Here is a 25744-nt window from a genome sequence, read left to right on the forward strand (position 1 = left end):
TATTTATTCGGAATTATCCTTATGCATGGGTGAGAGTGGTCCGAGTTCGCCGACTCAATAAGCCTCCCATTTCAAGGGTAAGACTGGGTGAATAGTTGGGGACATAGGGTGTAAAATGGTATTTACTCCTACCCACTTTTAGGGATAGTAGAGAGGATGTTTCCTTAAATACTGACTCCAGGTCTTGAACAAGGGGCCCACCCTCTCATTGGCTCGAGAGGGATTCGGTCTGGTGGTTGGACCACAAACCAATTGTTTCATTAGAGGATCAGTGGGACTTAAGGAACAAGAAGTAACTTAGGGGTAAAACGGTAAATTGACCCAGCTCTAGTTACGAACAACCTATGAATGATCGACTTACTAATCATGGTTATATCAAAAGAACAGAAATATATCTATAGTGAGGGGAGTGCAACTACTAGGCTAGAGTGGAGTGTTCTTGTAGTTAACGAATGTTGGTTAACAAGGTTATTGAGTTTAGCTGGTTAATCTTGGATCGTTGGAGCCCATGATCTGTAGGTCCATTAGGTCCCCCTGCTAGCTGATATCGGACTAAACCTTAGAATAGTGTGACGAGTGAGTTCGAAGTGTTTGAATTTAAATTAGGGAATATATGCTAAATATATACCATATATTTAACCGCATTTTGTTTTAATTGTGAATTAAACAAAAAGAGAGAAGGGAAGAAATTTAAATATTTTAATTATGAATAGGGATTCATAATCAATATGTGCCGGAATTGATTGGGATTGATATTTGATTTAATGTTAAATATTAATTAAATTGTTTTATTAATCATTTAATATTATTTTGATTTGAAATTAATTATTTAAATTAATGGTTGAATTAAAATGATTGACTTCACTTCATGGAAAAATCCATGTTTGAGTTAGTGGAATAATCCACGTTTGAGTTAGTGCAATTTTGAGTGTCAAAATTTGGTTTAACCAAACTTGCATGCTTGCCAAATAAACCCAGCAAATTTGAGTGGAATTTTAAGTATCAAAATTTGGTTAACTCAAACTTGCATTCACCACATAATGCCACAAATTTGAGTGGAATTTTGAGTGTCAAAAATTTGGTAATCTAAAATTTGCATGAACAGGCAAATATGACGCTATAGATAGAGTGATCAAGGTACATGGAAACTCTTCTTGAAAAATTTTGAGAAAATCTCTCAAAACTCTCTCTTTACATGTACTAAATTCCTATCAAAGTTTAGTCAGTCACCAGATTCCACAATTCCGTTCTAAGGTTGGAGAATAGTAGGGAAGACACTAGTGGTGGTTCGAAACCGGTTCATGAGAAAAAAGGAATTTGAACTACAAAAGGTTAGTATTCAAACTCATTGAGTTTTAATGCTTTTGAACATGCTAGCTAATTTACTATAATTGATGTACCTAGAGTGCCTAAGATCCAAATTGCTTCCGCACGTGTTATAATAACACCATCAATTTTATGCATATATCCTCTTTTCTTTCAATCTCTAAATCTTTGTTGTCGGCAAGATACACCTTTATGAAATTTTCAGACTTTACAAATTCCAAGATTCAATCTGAGTGTCCATGCTAAGGACTAGAGCATCCCCAATATCTTCGGCTGAATTTATAGAATCATCCTCCTCTTCTGATTTGTGATTCTGCTACCTACTTAGTTTTGTACAATCTATCCAAAAGTGACATTTTTCTCCATAACCCCAACACATCACGTTTGGTCTGTTTGGAAAATTTTCACGGTTCTTTGATTTTGATCGACCTTTGTTTGGGCCATTCGATTTACTTTTTCCACTATGGTCAACACTAAGAGCACTGCCGGATGAATCTTTAAATTCTCATTTGCTAATACTTTTGCTGAGAACTACATCTCGGATTTCATCGAACTTTAGTTTTTCAAATCCTCGAGAACTGTTGATCACGACAACAACATTATTCAACGACTCTAGTAATGATGACATCAAAATCAGTGCCTTCATTTCATCTTCGAAATTAATTTCCACCGAACTCAGTTGACTTACAATCATATTGAATTCGTTTAATATGATCAGCAATAGATCCACCTTCAAACATTTGTAGATTGAACTGCCTCCGCATCAAATACACCTTGTTCATAGTCGATGGATTTTCATACATATTCGATAGCGCCTTCAACAGATTTGATGTTGTCTTCTCCTTGATGATGTTAAACGATATGTTTCTAGACAGCGTCCACCAGATCAACCCTAAGGCCTAATGATCCTTGAGCTTCCACTACTCTATGGTCATAGTATCTAGTTTCACCCCAGAAGGGGGTTCATAAAGATCTTTCTGGTATAAATAATCTTAAATCTGCATCTTCCAGAAACCGAAATTGCATCAAACTTCTCAATTCCAATCTTTGAACTTTCCATCTTCGCTGATCGTGGAGAATCTCACCTAGCTCTGGTACTAGTTGTTTGGATCGCACAACAATTGTAACGACCCTAAATTTCCACATATCTAGAGTCGCCACTAACGTCTCATGCTCATCTCTAATGCAGAATATAAATCTAAGAATGTTCATCTTTATTAGCGAAAAAATTTAAAACTTCAGAATACGTTCAAACATTAGAAAACACTGCCGGACTTCTGTGTTTCAAACATCATGCTGGAGTTAAAAAAAAAAAAACAATTACAAATTAAATAATTTAAATGAATGAAATGCAAACGCTCTACCTTCACCAAGACTAGGAATTTTAAATATGCAACTATCCTATGCACGCGCCATAGTCTCTGATCACGATGTCACCGTCAACCGTACATGGGAGCCTTGCCTTTACCTCAAAAACAATATGGCACACGGCCTGAGTATTTCAAAGAAATATTCAGTAAGTGACCCCACTATAGGGGCCATGCTAATGCAAACACATGCAATCATGAATTTGGGACCTATCTCTAATAATCTTAGGGGTGGCCTCCAGTCTCGGACAAATTGGATGTGTAGTACTTCCCTACACACGACTCACACGTGCGAGTGTGAATCCCTAGGGCACTCGCACACCCCTTGGACCCTTTGGTCAAGCTAATCTGTAGCGACGTCCGGTGGTCAGCGGAACCCCATAGTGTCATGCGCCTCATGAACACCCTCATCTGTGTGCATTCACACCTGTGCGCATTCGCGCTCATCATATGGTGCACGTCTGCACTCATAATCTCTAGGGGAAGTAGCCCTATGCTTATGAACATACAATCTGCATGAGGTCCCTCTAAATCCATCGTAATGTCTCTTCTAACACAACCCTCTAGTCTCATCTCTTTGTTACTCTAGGTAACACATACTTGTGGATATTTATATTAATATCATTTTCACGCTCTTAGGGTTGTGTCCTATGTCGATCTAACGACATGATGCAATATGGCACTCATCATCATATACCATGCTCAATATGGAAAACATCATCATATTAAGGTAAACGTCATACATTCATCATACTTATCATATTGCCACAAAGTGCATCAAACATATCAAGTACGTCATTCATCAAAATATATATATACTGCACACATCATCAAGTATCGTAACCCACACATCATCATAACTCATATACCGCATCGTACGACATAGTTCATACATCATCAAAACTCATACAATTTTTAGCCTATCCTATAGTAAGGCCACTTACTTGGTTGCCCTTGGCCGAAGTACTCCTTAAATAGCTAAACGTAAGCTCCCGTTTCGTGAGAGCTGCTTCCTACGTTGCCGGGGTTTGTTTCCTATCACACCGTTCACCACTTTCCGTTAGTATTTCACAATTAATTTACCTATAATTCAATAAATGTGAAATATGACTCTAAAACGGCCTCGGATACCTTAATTGGGGCTGAAAATAGATCCTGGAGGGTCAAAACAGTGAAAATCGGGCTAAAAACAGGTGAGCCATTGGAGTGTCACAGGAGGGAGCCCGAGCCGTTTGCGCTGAGCCAAGCCGAGGGACCGCCTGCGGTGCTGTGTGCCACGTGGCAGAAGCAAAGCGAGCCACGTTGTGTAGTAGCATCGGGTCAAAGCACGGGTCGCAGTCCGGTTTGGGTCGTGGTCCAGGTCGCGTGCTGCGGAAGGCTACTGGGCCAAGACTAATCGTTGGGCGTCGGCTTACTGGGCTGGGCCACAAGTGTTTGGGTTGCAGGTCGACTCGATTGGACCGTGGGTCTGGTCTCGGGTTGGTTCAACTGCACCGTAGCTTCTGGGCTGGTTTGAAGTTTGGGCCACTGTAGAGGGCTGGGCCGAAGGCAGAGGCTGAGGGAAAGAATGGGCTGGCTCTCTTAGGTTTTGGGTTCGAGTTGACCCAGATCCGTGGATCTCGTCTTCCTTACCTGACTTCGGCCGATTTTTTGGCGAGTTTTCTCTCTCCTTCCCGCGGCGTTTCCGTTATCGATTTTGGTTCTCTTTCTTCCTTTTCCTCTTTATTTGTCGTCCTTCTTTCTTTTCAAAAGTTTTGCGGCCTAAGAGTTCCTAAAACCACAAATCTAAGAACGATTAGGAAACCCAATTTTCCGACCTCGGTTACTGACGACGGCGCTTACGAAAAAGCACAAAACGCACCTTGAGTTATTGTGCTTTCGTTAGGGATTCTTCTCGTGGTGGTAACTGATCGTTTGGTGTCGGTTTTTGGGTGGTTTGGGGGCTCGTTGGAGAAACTGGAAACTCGTCGACGTTTATCTGAAATCTCTCTCTCTCTCGTATTTTCTTTCTTTTCTCCCTTTTTAGGTATTCTGATAGGTGCTAGGAGTCGTGGGCTGAAGGCTGGGCGTGGTGTAGCCGTCGTATTGCGTTGGGTCTGCGAAACTCGATGGTCGCCGGAAAACTCGCGAGTTTTTCGGCGACTGAGTTTTTTTTTTCTTTTTCTTTCCCGGGTCGTTACGTTATCTACCCTTAAAAAGAACTTTTGTCCTCGAATGTCTCAAACTCTCGTACCAACTCGGGGTATTTTTCTTTTATTTCGTCCTCACGCTCCCACTGGCTTCCTCACTCTGGTGATTCCGCCACAGTACCTTAACGAACGCAATGCTCCTGTTGCGTAAGGTTTTTAATTCTCTAGCTAAGATTTTTACTGGTTTTTCCTCGTAGCTCAGATCTTCATTGAGTTGGAGTGGTTCGTAGTCTATTACGTGGATAGGGTCCGTAATGTACTTCCTCAGCATCGACACGTGAAATACATCATGTACTCCTGAGAGGGCTGGAGGTAGGGCTAACTTATACGCTATTGGACCAACCCGCTCTAGGATCTCGAATGGACCAATGAATTTAGGACTTTACTTGCCCTTATTTTCGAATCTTAACAAACCTTTCATAGGTGCCACCTTGAGGAATACTGGGTTCCCTATCTCAAACTCCAGGCTTTTACGCCTTACATCAGCGTAGCTTTTCTGTCTACTTTAAGCGGTACGCATCCTCGCTCGAATTTTCTGGACAGCCTCATTGGTGAGTCGAACCAGCTCGGGTCCTACTAATTCTCTCTCTCCTACTTCGTCCTAACATAGTGGGGACCTACACCATTTCCCGTACAGGGCATCCAAACGGTGCCATTCCAATAGTTGCTTGGAAGCTATTGTTATACGAGAATTCCATCAGGTGGACTTTGGAATCCCAACTTCCTTAAAATCTGGTACGCAAGCGCGTAGCATGTCCTCTAGAATTTGGTTTAAACGCTCCGTTTGTCCATCGGTCTGGGGGTGAAAGGCGGTAGTAAAGTCGAGGCAGGTACCCAGTGCTTTTTGAAGTCCGCGCCAAAACGCTGACGTAAAGCGTGGATCCCGATCCGACACTATAGACATTGGGACTCCATGTAGTCTTACTATTTCTTTCTCATATAGTTGTGCCCAATTGTCAACTGTATATGTAACCTTCCCAGGTAGAAAGTGTGCCGACTTGGTCAACTGTATAGCCTTTGGGCGTTTTGGGTAAACCTACTCTGAAGTCCATTGCTATGTTTTCCCACTTCCACTCCGGTATGCTTAGGGGCTACAACAACCCCGCCGCCTTTTGTCTTGGAGCTTTCACTTGTTGACAAACTAAGCACTTGTTCACAAACCCGGCCACATCCCTCTTCATACTCTTCCACCAAAAGTGTTGTTTTAAATCTTGGTACATCTTAGTACCTCCTGGATGCATGACAAATGGCGGTTGTGAGCTTCCGTCAGTATCTCTTTCCTTAAATCTTTTATTGCCGGAACACATAAGCGTCCCTGATACAGTAGTCCTTCATCCGATGACTTCGAGAATCTATCTACCAGACTAGGACTTTCTGTAAGTTAGGATCCTCTCGTTGGGAGGTAATAATTCTCTGCCTAAGCGTAGGTTGTACCGTGAGTCGGGCCAGCTGTGCTATGACTCCCTCGGTCGCTACAGCTATGTTGGCTTGCTCGAACTCTCTTTGTACCCTTACTTCCCTCGTAATGAGAGCCGACGAGGGGACTGTCTTCCTACTCAAGGCATCTGCGACCATGTTTGCTTTTCTAGGGTGGTACTGGATATCTACATCATAATCCTTCACCAATTCTAACCACCTTCTCTGCCTCATATTTAACTCTTTCCGGGTGAAGAAGTATTTCAAACTTTTGTGGTCGGTAACAATTTGGGTTTTCTCTCCATATAGGTAATGTCGCCAGATTTTTAGCGCGAACACTACAGCGGCCAACTCTAGGTCGTGGGTAGGGTAGTTCTTTTCATATTCCTTAAGTTGAAGAGATGCGTATGCGACAACCTTGCCGTGTTGCATTAATACACATCCCAGTCCTTTCATGGAGGCATCACTATAGATCACATACCCTTCTCAGCTCTTGGGTACTATGAGTACCGGGGCGATTACTAATCTCTCTTTTAGGTTCTGGAAGCTTGCCTCACAAGCATCATCCCATCTAAATGGTACCCCTTTTTTTGTTAACTTTGTTAAAGGCAAGGATATTTTAGCGAGGTCCTGCACGAACCTTCGATAGTATCCTGCCAATCCTAGGAAACTCCTTACTTCTGTTACCGTAGTTGGGCGTTCCCACTTTGTGTTCGATTCGACCTTGGTGGGATCTACAGATATTCCATCCTTTGACACCACGTGTCCTAGGAAAGAGACTTGTCGTAATCAAAATTCGCATTTGGAGAACTTGGCATACAACTTGTGCTCTCTTAGGGTGGTTAGGACTTTTCGGAGGTGTTCCTCATGCTCTAGGTTTGTTTTCGAGTATATAAGAATGTCGTCAATGAACACGATCACGAACATGTCTAGGTATTCCTTGAATACCTGGTTCATTAACTCGATAAACATAGCTGGGGCTTTGGTGAGGCCCAATGACATCACTACGAACTCGTAGTGACCGTACCTTGTCCTAAACGCTGTTTTTGGTACATCTTTTTCATTAATCCTAATTTGGTGGTAACCGAACCAAAGATCTATCTTAGAGAATACAGTTGCCTCTCTGAGTTGATCAAACAAGTCTTCTATTCTAGGCAGAGGATATTTGTTTTTTACGGTTCTCTTATTTTAGCTCTCTGTAATCGATGCACAGACGCATCGATCCATCTTTCTTCTTAACAAACAACACTGGCGCACCCCAGGGGGACACGCTAGGTTGAATGAATCCTTGATCTAGTAAGTCTTGCAATTGCGCCTTGAGTTCCTTCAACTCTGTTGGTGCCATGCGATAGGGTGCTTTGGAAATAGGCCTAGTTCCCGACTCGAGTTCGATGACGAAGTCGACCGCTCGGAAATGGGGTATTCCAGGTAAGTCGTCCGGACATACATTCGGAAACTCTTTTACTATTGGCACGTTTACTAGGGTCTTTTCCTTTCGTCTTACGTCTACAGCACATGCTAATATAGCCCATCCACCTTGTTGGACTAACCTCTTTGCTTTCATCATTGAGACTACCTTGGGGGTAATCCCGGTACTTGTGCTTTTAAATTTAAAGGTAGGTCCTGTCGGTGGTGAAAATTTTACTTCCTTTTTGCGACAGTCTATACTAGCTCGGTTTTCAGCTAGCCAATCCATGGTTAGTATGACATCGAAATCTGTCATGTTTACCACCATCAGGTCAACGCTTAAAGTTTTTTTCCCTATGATTACTTGGCCATCCTTTACTCTATCCCTAGATACTAAGTCTACCCCCGCAAGGGTTCTTACAGACATTTCATGCAATAAGGGTTCTAATTCGAACCCTGCTTGTACAACAAAAGGCATGGAAATAAAGGAATGCGTGGAACCAGAATCAAATAAGGTAAAAGCAAAATGACCTAAAATGGATAGTGTACCTGTCACCATGGCGTCGGACCTCCCAGTGTTCTTGCTCGTTGACGCGTAGGCCCTAGCTTGAGCTCGCGATGGTGCTAGTTGATCCATTTGCTCTACTACTCTGGGCGGGTTTGCTTGTGCTGCAGCGTTTCTGGCTGTACAGTTCACGGCGATGTGCCCCTCTTGACCACATCTATTGTTGGCTTTTTGGCCCTTAATCTCAAATTAATTAATTAATTGATGTTTTGATGATAACAAACCTACCTTCAATTATTAACCATTCTCAGTATTTTGTCCACAGTGTAAGGTTGGGAATAGCGATTTCAACGTCTTTTTTGGTTCACTCAAATTAGAGATAAAATGAGTTTCAGTCAAAACAAGATACCCGACGTGATGATGTGGCGGCAAAATTGACATTATGGACCAATCAAATTTAAAACAAGATACCTGACGTGATGATGTGGTGACAAAATTAATGATGTGGTGACAAAATTGACATCATGGACCAGCGGCAAAATTGACATCATAGACCAATCGAAGTATGACATTTATAAATTTGGTAGAATAACAAATGGTGGAGTTTTCAATTACATTTATAAAAGTTTTCTGTTACTTTTAAATGTAAATGAAATCATTATAATTTTTTTTCATTTATAAAAACATTTATAAAAATTAGTTGTTACTTTTAAAGGAAAAAAAAAATTATAATGATTTTATTTATATTTATGAAATCTAGAGGTTATAAATGGAAAGAAATTATAATGATTTCATTTAAATTTATGAAAACTAGTTTTAAGATAGAAAATTATTTAAATTACAAAATCATTCCAATTACATTTACAGTGATTAAATCTAAAACTTTTCAATTACTTCTAAAATGGTTTTCATTAACATTTTTTTTTATATTATTACATTTCAATAGGTTATATATATATAATAAAAATAAATTTAAAATGTTTTTAATATTTATTTAAAATAATATATATATATATATATATATATATATATATTTAAATGAAACATGTGGTTTATAATTTTTTACTGATAAATTTAAAAATAAATAAATATTATTTTTCGTGGTCCACGTTTCGGTTCACGTTTTAGTGGTCCGTATCAATTTCTATTTTTACAACTTGATCGCTATTTAAACTCATCACCTCTTCGTATTTTACAGGACACAACACATAACATTTCACAATACACAAGTTTTCCTTCGATCTAAACATTTTTTTAAGCCTCCATTGTTGCTCTCTACAAAGCTTCCAATTCTATTTCTTTTTTATCTTATTCCTGAGAGAGATGTCTATTGTATTGTGAGAAAACTGTAAATTTATTACTTCAGACAGTTGTGGTGTGTTTCTATAAGATTTCAGACAGTTGTACCGGTTTGATCTTGAGTCGTGGAAAGGATTGAGGTTGCTCTTGAACTCGTAAAAAGAGCGGTGTACCGGTTTGATCCTGAGCTATGGAAAGGATTGAGTTTGCTCTTGAACTCGTAAAAAGAGCTGTGTACCGGTCTGATCCTGAGCCGTGGAAAGGATTGAGTTTTCTCTTGTACTTGTAAAAGGAGCGGTGTAGCGGTTGGGCTCTGATCCGAAGAAAGAGTTAGAAAGTTTTATTCAAATTCCCCAAGAGGCACTTGGGGAGTGGAGTAGGTCGAGTTTGACCGAACCACTATAAAATTAAGGTGTTATATTTTCTAACCCTTTTCCTATTTAAATTCTAAAGTATTGTTAAGTTTTATTGGATGGTATAAGTTTTATTGTTATTTAAAAAAAAAAAAGAATTAAGAATTACATTGATTGAAACCCTATTCACCCCCCTCTAGGGTTGTCATATCGATCCAACATTTATAACACGCTCGGCTGCCAGCCATACACCTTCCACCGTGTAGTCTTCCACAGATAGTGCACCTTTCCTCTCTCCTCCCTCTGGCCCCATCTTGATTCCTGGGGTTCCTGTCAGTACGTCAGGGAGGGTGTCGCTCATTCCATCTAGGAGCGGATCTGTTATTGGAACGGTGCCTACGTGCTGGTGGTGGACGGTCAGAGCCTCCTGATTCATGAGGACACTTCTGCCCAACTACTACCGGCTCCTCATGTCGTTTCTCATCCTTTGGTTTCTCTAAAGCCTTGGTAGTTCTCAAGGCTTCCTCATAGGTCTTTGGGTTGAACGCCTCCAACATGCGGCGGATTCTTGGTTCCAGACCCAATACAGACTTCTCTGTCATCTTTTCCTCAGTGTCCACCATGGACGGCGCAAATCTCTTGAGTCTCTTAAACTCTCGGTTGTACTTCTCCACTGTGAATCGGCCCTGTACCAGGTGGGCGAACTCCTGCTGTCTTTTAAGTCGCTCTGACTTAGGATAATATTCTTTAAGGAAGGCCTCCTTAAACCGTTCCCAATTCATCGGTCCCCCTTCTGGGTTAAGAAGGGTTTTGTTATCTCTCTACCATATCTCTGCGTCCTTTGGTAGGACGAATGTTGCACAGGCGACCTTTTTGTTCTCTGGGCACTCCATAGTCTCAAAGGTGGTTTCTACCGCTACAATCCACATTTGGGTTTCTATGGGGTCTACTAAGGAACCAGTGAATGGTCGAGGGTCATATCTCTTGAAATCCCTTATCCAGTTTGAACATCTAAAGGGTTGTGGAGGGTTTACTGGGGCGTTGGCCTGAGCATTGGCCTGTGTCTGTGCCAGTGCCGGCGCCTGTGCTTGGGCCTGTGCTTGGGCTTGTTCCTGGGCCTGTTGTAGATTGGCTTGCTGAGTGGTTACCAAGGTTTGAATTAAGGCTTGGATGGAGTCACACATTAACTTAGTATTAGCATCTACTCCTGCCGCTGGGGGTGCAGCTTCAGGTGCGGCTTGAAGTGGTAGGGCAGGCTGGGGTGGAGGTTCTACTTGTAGTGGAGGCTCTACTTGTGATGGAGGCTCAACTTGTAGTGGAGCTAGAGAAGGTAGCTCAACTGGTGGTAAGACTGGGGGCGGCGTAACTGTTACCGACCCATTCTCTGATCTTTCTTGAGGTGGGCCCTTTACTGCCACACCTCGTCCTATTTCTCTACGACGGGGTCGCCCCCATCCTCATCTTCCTCTTCCTCTTCCCCTTTCTCTTCCTCGTCCTCTGGGCATGGTTCTATAAACCAATATAAGGTTGCTTAAGTCTAAGGCCTTAATACTATGCATTTATAAATAACAATATACACACTACAATACATCATAATGCCACATAAGAAAACATTCATCATGCTATACATCATATCATACTCCCAACAAAATTACTCAGCATGCAACACGTCACATCATACTCTTAAATAAATACGTGAAATATCACAACCATTTTAGTAATGTAACATAAAAATGCATGCGAGTTTTAAAACATTTCTCTTTTCTTACCTTATGCAAGGCGTACCTGACGGTGGAGGGGCATCGACGTTGGGACCGTGGAGCGTGCCAAACCTACATCGTAGGCTAGTCTACAAAATCTAAAACCTAAATTTCCACATATCTAGAATCGCCACTAACGTCTCATGCTCATCTCTAATGCAGAATATAAATCTAAGAATGCTCATGTTTATTAGCGGAAAAATTTAAAACTTCAGAATACGTTCAAACACTAGAAAATATTGCCGGACTTACGTGTTTCAAACATCATGCTGGAGTTAAAATAAAAAATAAAAACAATTACAAATTAAATAATTTAAATAAATGAAATGCAAATGCCCTACCCTAACCAAGACTAGGAATTTAAAATATGCAACTATCCTATGCACGCGCCACAGTCTAAGATCACGATGTGATATGGAAATCAACCCAAGGAAAAGTATGAAACGGATTACCTTGATGATCAAGATCAAGAGTAAAGAAAACTCGTTTCTAAACTCGTGATTCGAATCACTCCACAAGAGATGTGAGCAATACCACTTGAATGACTCTACATGCAAGTTCTAAACACAAGAATTTGCAAAGAAAGTTTAGCTCTCAACAAAGCTAAAATAGAAATTCTATTCTTAATTCCAAAATCTGATGTCTAATCAAAGAAAAGAAGACTTTATATAGCCTTTACAAACCTTAACCTATGTGATACATAACTCCAAAATTAAATGGGTTAGTAAATGAGAAATACCCATAACCTCCATATTAAAATGACTAGTTAATGGTGGAATATAGTAACCTATGTGGGTTACAATATAACCTTAACTCCTATATTTAAAACTAGCTTAAATATGACAACAAATAGTTAAACTATAATTAAATAATGCAAATAATAAAATGTGCTTATTAGTCATCCTTGGACTATTTGATAAATTCAGCGGAGTTCATTAAATGCAACTTAAAGTGCATTTAATTCATCTCTGTCTTGAAGCTCAACTTTGCATAACATATAAGGGAGGTCTCCAACGTCTTCTAGAATTTTCTTTGATGAGCTCATCATAGCTTGAATATAACTGTATATGGTTTATTGTAGCTTCTTGGCTCTCGTTCTTGTAATTGGACCTTGAGGTATGGAAATTCCTTGGTCGTGGTTCATATCATTCTCCCCCTCTTGAGAAGGATTCGTCCTCGAATCCAAGCCATCACCTACATCAAAAGAACTCAAATCAACAACATTAAAAGTTGCACTAACATCATACTTACCTGGTAAATCAATTTTATAAGCATTGTCGTTGATGCGCTCAAGAACTTGAAAAGTTCCATCTCCTCGTGGTAAAAGCTTAGATTTTCTTTGAGTAGGAAATCTTTCTTTTCGGAAATGCACCCAAACCCAATCTCCTGGCTTGAAGATGACAATCTTACGTCCTTTATTAATTCGGGTGGCAACCTTGGAATTTTGTTTCTCAATTTGTTCTTTTACTTGCTTGTGCAGTTTATGAACAAACTCAACCTTGGCATTTGCGTCAAAATTCACAAATTCTTTTGACGGTATAGGTAACAAGTCAATGGGGGTTAAAGGATTAAAGCCATAAACAATTTCAAAAGGTGTGCATTTAGTAGTGCTATGAACAACCCTATTATATGCAAATTCTATAAATGGCAAACAATCCTCCCAAGTCTTAAGATTCTTATCAATAATAGCCCTAAGCATAGTAGTCATGGTTCTGTTAACAACTTCAGTTTGTTCATCCGTTTGAGGATGACAAGTAGTTGAATATACGAGCTTAGTTCCTAACTTACCCCATAAAACACGCCAAAAATGGCTTAAAAATTTGACATCACGATCACTAACGATGCTTTTAGGAATGCCATGCAATCGTACAACTTCCCTAAAGAACAGGTCTGCAATATGTTTTGCATCATCAGTTTTGTGACAAGGAATAAAATGAGCCATTTTACAAAATCGATCAACCACAACAAAGATGCTATCATAACCTTTCCTAGTCCTAGGTAAACCTAAAACAAAATCCATTGATATATCAATCCAAGGACCATTAGGAACTGGTAATGGGGAGTATAAACCATGTGGTTGAAGCCTAGACTTAGCTTGTTTACATGCTATGCAACGAGCACAAACTTTATAAACATCATGTCTCATTTTAGGCCAAAAAAAATGTTCAGAGAGCATATCATAAGTTTTAGAAACTCCATGGTGTGCCATTAAACCACCTCCATGAGCTTCCCTCACAAGTAGCTCACGTATGGAACAAGATGGTATGCAAAGTTTGCCTTTTCGGAACAAAAATCCATCTAACAACAAGTAATTGTCCACAATGAGTCATTTTTCACAAGATTCAACAAAAGGAGAAAATAACATGTCATGTTGATACAAATCCTTTATGTGTTCAAAACCCAACAACCTAGCATCCAAAGTATTGAGGAGGACATACCTTCGTGATAAAGCATCTGCAACAATGTTCTCCATACCTTGTTTATATCTTATGACATAAGGGAATGTTTCAATAAATTCTAACCACATAGCATGCCGTCTGTTGAGTTTATTTTGTACTCTCAAATGCTTTAAACTTTCATGATCCGTATGAATAATGAACTCCTTAGGCCAAAGATAATGTTGCCAGGTTTGCAATGCACGAACCAAAGCATAAAGCTCTTTGTCATAAGTTGGATACCTCAAAGATGCACCAGTCAACTTCTCACTAAAGAACATTAAAGGTCTTTGATTTTGCATTAATACAGCACCTATCCCTACTCCACTAGCATCACATTCAATTTCAAAAGTAGACTCAAAATTAGGTAATGCAAGCAAAGGAGCAGAACTCAATTTTTCTTTCAAAGTATTAAAAGCAAGTTCTTGATCTTTTTCCCATATAAAGGATACATTTTTCTTAACAAGTTCATTCAAGGGTGAAGCAATTGTACTAAAATTCTTAATGAACCTACGGTAGAAACTTGCAAGACCATGAAAACTTCTTACCTCACTTACATTTTTAGGTGTAGGCCACTCTTTTATAGCCTTCACTTTCTCCTCATCAACCTCAACACCATTAGATGAAACTACAAACCCAAGAAAGTTAACTTTTTCCATGCAAAAGCTACATTTCTTTAAATTTACATACAAACATTCATTTCTTAAAGTAGTCAAAACATTGCGTACATGGGTAATATGATCATCTAAAGATTTAGAGTAAACAAGGATGTCATCAAAATAAACAACCACAAACTTACCTAAGTATTCTCGTAAGACATGGTTCATTAGTCTCATGAATGTACTAGGTTCATTAGTTAATCCAAAAGGCATAACCAACCATTCATAAAGACCATACTTGGTTTTAAAAGCTGTTTTCCACTCATCCCCAATATGCATGCGAATTTGATGATAACCCGATTTTAAATCAATCTTAGTAAAAAGACTACATCCATGCAATTCATCAAGCATATCATCTAATCTAGGAATTGAATGCCTATACTTTATAGTTATCTTTTTTATAGCCCTACAATCAACACACATACTCCAAGAACCATCTTTCTTAGGTACAAGAATAACTGAAACAGAACAAGGACTCAAACTTTCACGTACATACCCTTTAGCAAGGAGTTCACTTACTTGCCTTTGTATCTCTTCAGCCTCATTTGGATTAGTCCTATATGCTGGTCGGTTTGGAATGGGCGCGCCAGGAATGAAGTCAATCTTGTGTTCAATCCCTCTAAGTGGTGGCAAACTACTAGGCATCTCCTCAGAAAATAAATCTTCAAACTCTTGCAAAAGCACAAAAAAATCACTAGGCAAAGAAGGGTTAAGCATGTTAGTAAAGTAACAAGACCCCTTGCACATAAGTACAAGAATAGTCTGGTTAGAGAGCAAAACATTCCTAGCCTCACTTGATCTAACATACAAGCTTACTGATTTGGCTTTTCTCTCTTTTTTTTCTCTAGGCTGAGTGTTACTCTCTTGCTTTTCACTCAAGCTCATTTTTTCACTTGATTCTTTTTCAATCTCTGCTTTTGCATCAGCCTCTTGCCTTTTCTTTTCAAGTTTGCAATGATCAATAAATACATCTTTTGGAGACAATGGAACAAGAGTAGTTTTTCTACCATTGTGAGTAAAAGAGTATCGATTTGCATACCCATCATACATTACCCGACGATCAAATTGCCATGGCCTCCCCAGTAGTAAATCTCCAACATGCATGGATACAACATCACATAAAACATCATCAACATATTTTCCAATAGTAAATGAAACAAGAGTTTGTTGAGTTACCCGTACTTCCCCACAATCATTCAACCATTGAAGCTTGTAGGGTCTTGGATGTGGTTGTGTCTTTAAATTAAGTCTTTTGACTAGAATGGAACTCACAACATTGGTTCAACTACCGCTATCAATGACAACACTACAAGGTACAGGTTGAACAAGACAATGAGTTTGAAACAAGTTCTCTCTTTGGTCTAGGCCGTCCTCCTTAATGTGGGTGTTTAGAGCTCGTCGAGTAACCAAAGATATATGTGTAGGGTCCTCTTCGCTAAACTCCTCACTCTCATCAGTTTCCTCATTTATGTCGCCATGTGCCTCATCATCCGTAACAATTTCTCCCTCCTTGATGGTCATAATTCTTGCATTTGGGCAATCTCTACTATAGTGTCCTACCCCATGACATCTCCAACACTTTAAATCCCTATTTCGAACATTAGACTTTTCTACTTTTTCTTTCCCTGTTCTAGAACTCTCGCCTTTCTCAAATTTAGCTTGAGGCTTCTCATTAATCTCTGGATTTCTATGCTTATAATCAATGTTCTTAATATTCTTTTTCCATGTAGAAGTAGAATTGGGAAAAGTTTTAGAAGAATACCGTTGAGACCTTCTTTGGATTTGCCTCTCGATCTTAATTGCAATGTGCAACAACTCCTCGATATTAGAATAAGGCTGTAAATCAGTCTTGTCTGCAATCTCTGTGTTTAACCAATTAAGAAACCGCGCCATGAGAGCCTCCATGTCCTCATCGAGATCAAGTCGATCCATCAATGTATCCATCTCCTTGTAATAATCTTCCACAGACTTGCGTCCTTGTTTCAATGCTTGAAGCTTTTGCGCCTGTCCCGTTGAAAATATTGTGGAACAAAACGCTTCCTCATGGACTCTTTAAACTTGTACCATGAATCAATTGGTGCTTCAAGGTTTCTTCTCCTACTTGACATCAATTTATCCCACCAAATTTGAGCATATTGTTTGAATTGAGCAATGCATAACAGTACCTTCTTTTTATCACTAAAATTATGACAGTTGAACACCGACTCCATCGTTTTCTCCCATTGAAGGTACTCCTCTGGATCGGTTTTGCCATACAACTTGAGAAGTTTTAATTTGATGCTCCCCACGTTACGATCAATTCTATCATCATAAGGAACTCGTTGTTGTAAATTATGATACCTTCTTCCATGGTCTCTCCCTCGCATCAAGCCATGACCAACCGCATGTGGATTATCCTCGTGGTGATCAGAATTGTCGCCCTCATATGTATCGGTTGAGGGCGTAGGTTGTGGAATCCTCTATCGAGCTTGATTTTGAATCTCCAATCTTCCTATTCGATCAGTCAACTCTTATATTCCTCGAATTAGTCTTTCCATGGTTCGTTGTTGTGCTTCTCTCAATCGTGCATCAGTAATGTCAGTATTATCGTCTGGATTTTCCATGCTACAAAAGAAAGGTAAAAGAAAAAAAAAAAGGACCTCACAAGCGCTCCCTCACGTGTATTCACTCGTAAATGTAGTTCACTCGTGTTTAGCACTCAACACTCGAATCAATGTGTCACTCCCTTACAAACTCACCCTCACAATTGAGCACACACAAATCACACTCCAAAAAACAAATTGGGATGTGAGACAAGCTATGTTATAGAGCTAAGTGCAATTCAATGTGAATAGACAGCACACTCAATACATAAACAAGGGTATTGAAGGAGCAATCCGAATAACGACAAAGAAACGAATTAAAGAAAGAAAATGATTAAGGACTAATTTAGACATAGTAACATATGAGAGTTACATATAATAATCAAGAGGAAAAAAAAGAAAGACATTTAACATCAATGAGCTTTCTTTCTTTCAATGTTTTTTTTTTTTTTTTTTTTTTTCTTCTTATTGGCAAAATCTAATCAATTTACCAACAAGAAAATTGATTTAGAAGATCTTAAAGAAGAACTAAGTGTTGATAAGATCCAGATCTAACACTTTAAAGAACATAAGAAATGTTTTTTTTTTTTTTTTTGTTATATATTTTTGTGATAGAATATGAACATTCTACACAAACTGAGAAAAAAAAAATTATAAGAGAATTAAAAGAGATAAGCACCATGAAACATATATCCGATCTTGAGCCTAAAGCTCTGATACCAAAATGATATGGAAATCAACCCAAGGGAAAGTATGGAACGGATTACCTTGATGATCAAGATCAAGAGTAAAGAAAACTCGTTTCTAAACTCGTGATTCGAATCACTCCACAAGAGGTGTGATCAATACCACTTGAATGACTCTACATGCAAGTTCTAAACACAAGAATTTGCAAAGAAAGTTTAGCTCTCAACAAAGCTAAAATAGAAATTCTATTCTTAATTCCAAAATCTAATGTCTAATAAAAGAAAAGAAGGTTATATAGCCTTTACAAACCTTAACCTATGTGATACATAACTCCAAAATTAAATGGGCTAGTAAATGAGAAATACCCGTAACCTCCATATTAAAATGGTAGTTAATGGTGGAATATAGTAACCTATGTGGGTTACAATATAACCTTAACTCCTATATTTAAAACTAGCTTAAATATGACAACAAATAGTTAAACTATAATTAAATAATGCAAATAATAAAATGTGCTTATTAGTCATCCTTGGACTATTTGATAAATTGAGCGGAGTTCATTAAATGCAACTTAAAGTGCATTTAATTCATCTCTGTCTTGAAGCTCAACTTTGCATAACATATAAGGGAGGTCTCCAACGTCTTCTAGAATTTCCTTTGATGAGCTCATTATAGCTTGAATATAACTGTATAAGGTTTGTTGTAGCTTCTTGGCTCTCGTCCTTATAATTGGACCTTGAGGTATGGAAATTCCTTGGTCGTGGTTCATATCACGATGCTACCATCAACTGTACATGGGAGCCTTGCCTTTACCTTAAAAATATTATGGCACACGGCCTGAGTATTTCGAGAAATACTCAGTAAGTGACCCCACTATAGGGGCCATGCTAATGCAAACACATGCAATCATGAATTAGGGACCTATCTCTAATCATCTTAGGGGTGGCCTCCAGTCTCAGACAAATTTGATGTGTAGTACTTCCCTACACACGACTCACACGTGCGAGTTTGAATCCCCAGGGCGCTCGTACACCCCCTGGACCCTCTGGTCAAGCTAATCTGTAGCACGTCCGGAGGTCAGCGGAACCCCATAGTGTCATGTGTCTCATGAACACTCTCATCTGTGTGCATTCACACCTGTGTGCATTCGCGCTCATTATATGGTGCGCGTCCGCACTCATCATCTCTAGGGGAAGTAGCCTTATGCTTATGAACATACAATATGCATGAGGTCCCTCTAAATCCATCGTAATGTCTCTTCTGACACAACCCTCTAGTCTCATCTCTTTGTTTCACAAGAGCTTGAAGCTTAAACCACTGATGAGGAACAATAGGCTTTACGAGTTAGCTGTCTATCGCGGTAAGAAGATGTTATTCCGCTTCAGAGACTCCTTGAATCTACTCCCTGGCAAACTGAGCTCCCTTGGGAACAATCTTTGCCCAGATCTTGGACCAAAAGGCTCAATCTCAATCCCATATGACAAACTGAAAGTAGAGGATCTGGTTAATAATAAGAGTGAATTGTTGGATTATATGAAACAGGATATTCGTCTATTGGGTGGAGTAATGCAAAAAGTCGAGAGAGGGAGGGGGTCAAAGTGACGAGACACCGGGATCGCGTCGCCTTACGACACCAATAACAGTGATTTCTGATGAGTAGGGCCGCCTACCAATCAAAGAGGCTGGAAGACTTTCCACTTCATTGAAAAAGGGAACTCTAGGTAACATCTACTCGTGGATATTTATATTAATATCATTTTCACGCTCTTAGGGTTGTGTCCTATGTCGATCTAACGACATGATGCAATATGGCACTCATCATCATATACCATGCTCAATATGGAAAACATCATCATATTAAAGTAAACGTCATGCAATCATCATACTCATCATATTGCCACAAAGTGCATCAAACATATCAAGTACGTCATTCATCAAAATATATATATATACTGCACACATCATCAAGTATCGTAACCCACACATTATCATAACTCATATACCGCATCGTACGACATAGTTCATACATCATCATAACTCATATACCGCATCGTACGACATAGTTCATACATCATCATAACTCATACAATTTTTAGCCTATCCTATAGTAAGGCCACTTACTTGGTTGCCCTTGGCCGAAGTACTCCTTAAATAGCTAAACGTAAGCTCCCGTTCCGTGAGAGCTGCTTCCTACGTTGCCGGGGTTTGTTTCCTATCACACCGTTCACCACTTTCCGTTAGTATTTCACAATTAATTTACCTATAATTTAATAAATGTGAAATACGGCTCTAAAACGGTCTCTGATACCTTAATCGGGGCCGAAAATAGATCCGGGAGGGTCAAAACAGTGGAAATCGGGCTGAAAACAGGTGAGCCGCCGGAGCGTCACAGGAGGGAGCCCGAGCCGTTTGCGCCGAGCCAAGCCGAGGGACCGCCTGCGGCGCTGTGTGACACGTGGCAGAAGCAGAGCGAGCCACATCGTGCGGTAGCGTTAGGTCGAAGCGCGGGTCGCAGTCTGATTCAGGTCGTGATCCGAGTCGCAGGCTGCGGAAGGCTACTAGGCCAAGACTAATCGTTGGGTCTCGGCTTACTAGGCTGGGCAGCAAGTGTTTGGGTTGCAGGCCGACTCAATTGGACCATGGGTTTGGTCTCGGGTTGGTTCAACTGAACCATAGCTTCTGGGCTGGTTTGAATTTTGGGCCGCTGTAGTTGGGCTGGGCCGAAGGTAGAGGCCGAGGGAAAGAATGGGCTGGCTCTCTCGGGTTTTGGGTTTAGGTTGACCAGGATCCGTGGATCTCATCTTCCTTACCTGACTTCGGCCAATTTTTCGGCAAATTTTCTCTCTCCTTCACGCGGCGTTTTCGTTGCCGATTTCAGTCCTCTTTCTTCCTTTTCCTCTTGATTTGTCGTTCTTCTTTCTTTTTAGGAGTTTTGCGGCCTAAGAGTTCCTAAAATCATTGATCTAAGAACGATTAGGAAATCCAATTTTCCGACCTCAGTTACCGACGACGACGCTTACAGAAAAGCACAAAACGCACCTTGAGTTATTGTGATTTTGTTAGGAATTCTTCTCGTGGTGGTAACTGATTGTTTGGTGTCGGTTTTCGGGTGGTTTGGGGGCTCGTCGGAGAAACTGGAAACTCGCCGACTTTTATCCGAAATCTCTCTCTCTCGTATTTTCTTTCTTTTCTCCCTTTGTAGGTATTCTGATAGGTGCTGGGAGTCGTGGGCTGAAGGCTGCGCGTGGTGTGGCCATCGTTTCGCGTGGGGTCCACGAAACTCGGCGGTTGCCGGAAAACTTGCGAGTTTTTCGGCGACTGAGTTTTTTTTTTTGTTTTCTTTTTCTTTCTTTTTTTTTCTTTTTCTTTCCCGGGTCGTTACAACAATGCACACACTCATCAAGATGAACACAAAGTACAAGAGAGAAAAAATTCGAGAAATATTGGCTAAATGTTTTATTGTACACCGAATACTACAGAGAATGAAGAAAATACATTTTGGAAGCCCTGCCTAATAGGAGGATATATGTATATATATACCATATATATCTCTACCCGATATGAAATATCAATCATATATATCTCTACCAGATATGAAATATCTACCATATATATCACTCTCCGATATGAAATATCTACCCCACACACACACATTTATATATATATATATATATATATATATATATATATATATATATATATATATATCAGATATTTACGAAATATCTACCGTATATCTCTCCACCAGATCTTTACTATAAATAGTCATCGGAGAACATATCCCAACATTTAACATTGTATTGTTTGCATGACTAAAGTTTACATAGCATGATATGAGCTCCATGTTGAGGTCTAGTAGTTAAATTGGATGTTGGAGCATGCGTATAAGACGATGAAAGCTCAAAAGAAAAGTGTTGTAGAATCATGGATAGAGCAATTTTGGCCTCAATTATGGCAAAGTTCTGTCCGATGCATATGCGAGGACCCCATCCAAACGGGAAGAACCCAGTTTGATTTTGTGTTGCTTTTGAAACTCCCTCAGCAAATCTGTCGGGATTAAACTCATTTGCATCATCACCCCATAACTTCTTATCACGATGGATAAGAATAATTGGAAAACTCAGCATCACTCCAGCTGGAAAACTCAATTTTTCAAGCTTTGTTTCGTTTTGAACGAGACGAGGAACCACTGCTGCTGGTGGGTATAATCTCAAGACTTCGTTCAATATCATAGTAACCTAAATGTTGAGAATATGATAAAGTTTAACGAATGAAATAAAATAAAAATGAAAATACATAGAAGAGAGTGTTACTCACAATTTTTAGGCCATTTAAACCATCAAAATCTGGTTTGTTGTTACCAAACACTTGTAGGACCTCTTCTCTTGCTAGATCTTGCCATCTTGTGTATGAGCTCAATAAAACCATTGTCCAAACTAGTAGCATTGCTGTGGTTTCTTGGCCAGCAAGGTAAAAAACTCTACACTCGTCTACTATGTCTTCGATACTCATTCCGACATCGTTGTTTCCGTGCTCTTGAATTTCTTTCAAATTGGATTGTAAGAGGATGCTTAATAGATCATTATGCATAGCTTCACCTGCCATCATAGCCCTTTGCCTTTTGTTGATAACATCCAAGAGCAACGCTTTTAATTCTTTGCTTATCTTTTTCATTCTATTGTTCGACTTCGTCGGTACAAACCTGCACAAATATTATAATGAGATGTTATATGAAATTTCATAAATAAGATCCTATATGGATTGGAGAGAGAAATGAGAATCACCATCCTTGGAGAGAGAAATGAGAATTAGCGAGGACGCTGGCTCCAAAGGGTATGGATTGTTAGATCCTAGATTGGCTGGAGAAAGGAACGAAACATTTTTTTTTTATAAGTGTGTGAAAATCTCTTACTAGCAGACGTGTTTTAAAAACTTTGAGGGGAAACCTAAAAGAAAAAGCTTAAAGAGCAAAATATCGGCTAGTGGTGGGCTTGAGCTTAATGGTATCTGAGCCAGACACCAGGCGGTGTGCCAATGAGGATGATGAGCCTCGAAGAAGGGTGGACACCGGGCGGTGTGCCAACGGACGCTGGCCCCAAAGAGAGTGGATTGTGAGATCCCACATCGATTGGAGAGAGGAACGAGTGTCAGCGAAGACGCTCGGCCCCAAGGGAGTGGATTATTAGATTCCACATTGGTCGAAGAGAGGAACGAGTGCCAGCGAGGATGCTGGGCCCCGAAGAAGTGTGGACATCGGGAGGTGTGCCAACGAGAACGCTGGGCCTTGAAGAAGGGTGGACACCGGGCGGTATGCCAACGAGGATGCTGGGCCCTGAAGGTGGTGTATTGTGAGATCCCACATCAATTGAAGAGAGGAACGAGTGCCAGCGAGGATGCTAGTCCCCGAAAGAGGTGAATTGTTAGATTCCACATCGGTTGGAGAAAGGAACAAGTTCCATCGAGGACGATGGTTCTCGAAAGGGGTGGATTGTGAGATCTCACATCGATTGGAACGAGGAATGGGTGGATTGTGAGATCCCACATCGATTGGAGAGGGATTGAAACATTCTTTATAAGAGTGTGGAAACCTGTTCCTAGTTTTAAAACCCTCGAGCTGAAGTCCGAAAAGAAAAACCTAAAAAAGACTCGTATTCATGTCTAAATTGAATTGAATTGTGCATGAGTTCACCTCCATCCGGGTATGTAAACTGTAGATGTAGCTTTAACGAATAGATTGATAAGTTCTTTTAGCCGTATAAAGATCATTTTTCCTTCTTCATAGCTGCTTCCAAATGCTGTTCGAGAAATCACATCAGCTGCCAAGTTTCCCAAATGAGGCATCACATCCAATTCATAATATCCATCTTTTGAGACCACTTCTTCCCATTTCCTAATCATCTCAGTGCAACTCTCACACATTGCAGGCACCATGTCCTGTATATAGCAATTTAACCATATATATGAACAATTAGACTCCCAAAAATATTGTTGCTCAAAGTACCATATAGAAGTTTTTGAAATTGCACCAACTTCTAAATCTACTTTTATACAAATCTAACATGGTTAGTTGGATAGGCGTGTATCAGCCAAACTCCACCGCTGTCAGATATTGTCATCTTTCCGTTTTTTCTTTCGAGTTTCCCTTTAAGGTTTCTATAACGCGTCCGCTAGCAGATATCGTTCTCCTCCCCAACCGATGTGAGATCTCACAAGCAAACGCGTTTACAAGGGTATGGAAACCTCTCCCCTAAAAGATGTGTTTTCAAAATCTTGATAGAGAACCCGAAAGAAAAAACAAAAAAAAAAAAAAAAACAATATTTGCTAGCGGTGGATTTGAGTTGTTACAAATAGTATTAGAGCCAGACATCGACTATTGTATCAACAAGGATGTTGTCTCCGAAGGGGGTGAATTGTGAGAACACACATCGATTCGAGAGAGGAACGAGTGCCAGCTAGAACGTTGGGCCTCAAAGGAGGTAAATTGTGAGATCTCACATTGATTAAAGAGATAAACGAGTGCTAGCGAGGACTCTGATTAGAGAAGAAAGCATACCTTCAAGTGTTTGAAATGAAAGGCTGGATTGATTATCTTTCTATGCTTAACCCATTTGGGTCCTTCATGATCCGTAAGTCCATCGAAAAGCAACCTTTGAAGAGGGTTGATAGACGGCTTTCGAACATCATGCATTAAAGAAAGTGCAGCTTTGAGTTGATCAGGGTCCATGATGTGCACTCTTGGATATGGTCCAACCCACATGAACGAATTCTTTCCTGTATTTAATACAAACAACAAACAAACACTTAGAGAATAATTAAACACCTAAATTTGATAAAAACAAACAAACACGACATACCATATTTGTGGATGGTATGATTTATGGAGGGGATGACACGTGGAGCAATATCATGGGAGAAGTTCATGGGGCTGGATATGGCCTGCTCTCTCATGGTGGCTATGTCCTTCATGTCGCCGGTGAGAAGCCGGTAAGGATTCCCGGCGAAGCCTTGCTTTCTGAGGCACCTCTCAAGCTTCTTGGGCCTCAGCCAAATCCAGTTCAAAAATCTCCATCCCCATACGGCTAAACACACCACAGCCACCGCCCAAATGGAAACCCTAATACTCCCCAATATCTCCATCTAAATACAGACAGATTTCTGAGTTTTGAGCTTCAATTATTAGCTATGGAAGGAAGGAGGACTTGTGTTTGCTAATTTATAACCAAACGAAAGTGCATGCAAACAAATTTGATTCGTGAAATTATAATTTATCCAATTAAGTCGAGTTTAATATCGACATATTTGAAGTTGAATTGATTTTGAGTTTTCAATTTTATGTCTATTAGGCATATGTTGTCTGCTTATGCACACGGAAACCGTTCGTGTCTATCCATGAGCTTGCTTGCTATCAAGACTAGTTATAATGGCTTAGGCCCACCACGAGTAGATATTGTCTTCTTTGGGCTTACTTTCCCCTCAAAATTTTTAAAACGCGTATGCTAGGGAGAGGTTTCCACACCCCAACCGACGTGGGATCTCACAATCCACCCCCCTTTGGGGTCCAGTGTCCTTGCTGACACTTTTCCTTTCTCTAATTGATATGGGCCCCTACCAAACCACCCCCTTCGGGGCCTAGCGTCCTTACTGGCACACCGCCTCGTGTCTACCCTCTTTGGGGAACAACTTCCTCGCTGGCACATCGCCCGGTGTCTGGCTCTGATACCATTTGTAATGGCCCAAGCCCACCGCTAGTAGATATTG

General features: G+C 40.1%; 1 protein-coding gene and 1 pseudogene across 1 annotated transcript; both read right to left on the reverse strand.

The window, feature by feature from the left end:
• Positions 1-11288: 11288 nt before the first annotated feature.
• Positions 11289-16959, reverse strand: LOC147787049 (uncharacterized; annotated as a pseudogene).
• Positions 16960-21417: 4458 nt separating this feature from the next.
• On the reverse strand, positions 21418-25191 carry LOC147787050 (cytochrome P450 CYP72A219-like). Its single transcript, XM_087119641.1, has 5 exons — positions 24841-25191; positions 24540-24757; positions 23675-23919; positions 22303-22687; positions 21418-22223 (listed from the first exon to the last, which is right to left on the reverse strand). The coding sequence occupies exons 1-5, from the start codon at positions 25121-25123 to the stop codon at positions 21798-21800; spliced, it is 1557 nt and encodes a 518-aa protein (XP_086975767.1). The 5' UTR covers positions 25124-25191; the 3' UTR covers positions 21418-21797.
• Positions 25192-25744: the final 553 nt, after the last annotated feature.

The sequence above is a fragment of the Cucurbita pepo genome, chromosome 18 (assembly GCF_057944985.1).
Source record: "Cucurbita pepo subsp. pepo isolate OVF chromosome 18, ASM5794498v1, whole genome shotgun sequence".
Lineage (NCBI taxonomy): Eukaryota > Viridiplantae > Streptophyta > Magnoliopsida > Cucurbitales > Cucurbitaceae > Cucurbita > Cucurbita pepo.